General features: G+C 70.1%; 1 protein-coding gene across 1 annotated transcript in view; it reads left to right on the top strand.

Annotated features, from left to right (window-relative positions):
* The window catches only part of EEFSEC (eukaryotic elongation factor, selenocysteine-tRNA-specific), a 114981-nt gene that overhangs the window by 93191 nt on the left and 20034 nt on the right, over nucleotides 1–1756 (top strand). Inside the window, exon 5 of the mRNA XM_010832832.1 lies at nucleotides 41–697. Within this exon, the coding sequence (XP_010831134.1) occupies nucleotides 41–697 (657 nt within the window). The remainder of the gene's footprint in view (nucleotides 1–40; nucleotides 698–1756) is intronic.

Genomic DNA, 1756 nt, shown 5'->3' on the forward strand with positions numbered 1-1756 from the left:
CGAGGTGCAGACTCTGAGCCCACTCTCTTGTTCCGCCCAGGTGGTGAGGAAAGTGAAGTCCATGCAGATGTTCCACACGCCCGTCAGCTCCGCTGTGCAGGGGGACCGGCTTGGTATCTGTGTCACCCAGTTTGACCCAAAGCTGCTGGAGCGCGGCCTGGTGTGCGCCCCCGAGTCCCTGCACACGGTCCACGCGGCCCTCATCTCCGTGGAGAAGATCCCCTACTTCCGGGGGCCCCTGCAGACCAAGGCCAAGTTCCACATCACCGTGGGCCACGAGACGGTCATGGGCCGGGTGATGTTCTTCGGCCCCGCCCCCGACAGCCTCGACCGCGAGCCCGTGCTGGACTCCTTCGACTTCTCCCGCGAGTACCTCTTCCAGGAGCAGTACCTGTGCCCGGGCCCAGACCCGGCTGCGGCCCACGCGGCTGAGGCCGATGAGAAGGCGGGCCAGGTCTCGGCAGGCCGCTGCCCCCGGCAGCAGTGGGCCCTGGTGGAGTTCGAGAAGCCCGTCACCTGCCCGCGGCTGTGCCTGGTGATCGGCTCCAGGCTGGACGCCGACATCCATGCCAACACGTGCCGGCTGGCCTTCCACGGTGTCCTGCTGCACGGGCTGGAAGACAGGAACTACGCGGAGAGCGCCCTGCCCACGCTGCGGGTGTACAAGCTGAAGCAGAAGCACGGCGTCGTGGAGCGGGTGAGCACGCCTCCCTGCCTGCGGTCCTCAGACGGGAGCTGCGTCCACATCCTCTGGCTCGGCCGGTCAGAGCCAGGCCAGCACACAGGCGGGCCCTGCAGCTGCCTGGCCCAGCTGGTCAGCACGGGCGGGCGGCTCCTTGGGTGGCCCCCGACCGTCAGCTGTCCCCGCAGCCCCACCTGGGAGCCCCCGCCCGCTGGGCCCTGAGCGGACACGCGTGCGGGCCTCCTTGTCCCTGTGGCTCCCTAGTGTCGAGTCCAGGGGTCAGTGATGGGGGTGGTGGTCCTGGGACCGACCGGTGTCTGCAGGCTCAGAGCCGCCCGCTGAGAAGCCAGTGCCAGGAACTTGGACACCCGTGGGGCCTGCCTGAGGCCCCCACAGGCGCCGCGGTCCTGACCCCCAAGCGGTGGAGCAGGGTTGGCCGTCTGGGTGCGGCCCTGAGTGTGTGTAGACGCGGGTGATGGGCGGGGTGTGCAGGGACTGTGGGTGGGTGTGCAAGGCCCTGGAGCCCGTGACTGCGGGCCGCGTGGCCTCGCCTCCGACCCCCTGTGCCTCGTCCTCTGCTGGCCCCCAGCCCTGACCCCCAGGGGCCTCTGCGCATGCTGCCCTGGGTGCTCCACGCTGGAAGGCGTGGTGTCGTCGTCACCCTGGCTGCCTGCAGATGAGTTTCAGTGAGAGTTGGCACACCCGAGAGCTGGCGAGTCTCTTTCCCTCAGTTCCCTTGCTGGAGAAGCGGGGGCTGTGCACCCCAGCTCTCAGGGCCGCAGGCAGGGGGGCCGCCGTGTGGGCAGGGCTGGCCCTGAGCGCCAGGCCCCGTCTGCTCTCCTGGACTTCCCTCCTGGCGCAGCTGCCTGGGTCCCCAGCTGGCACCTCTCTCTCCGCCGTGCTGGGGTCAGCCTGGCTGTGCCGGCCCCCCTGGGCCTGGCCCCCACTGGCGCCGGACGGGCAGGGCCTGCGGGCTGGGCAGAGGAGCCTGGGGCATCGGCCCAACCAAGTGTGGACACGCAGACGCCACCGGGCACGCTGGCCGGCTTTGAAGTCTGGGTGGCTCTGCTGCGG

The sequence above is a fragment of the Bison bison genome, unplaced genomic scaffold, assembly GCF_000754665.1.
Source record: "Bison bison bison isolate TAMUID 2011002044 unplaced genomic scaffold, Bison_UMD1.0 scf7180017862279, whole genome shotgun sequence".
Lineage (NCBI taxonomy): Eukaryota > Metazoa > Chordata > Mammalia > Artiodactyla > Bovidae > Bison > Bison bison.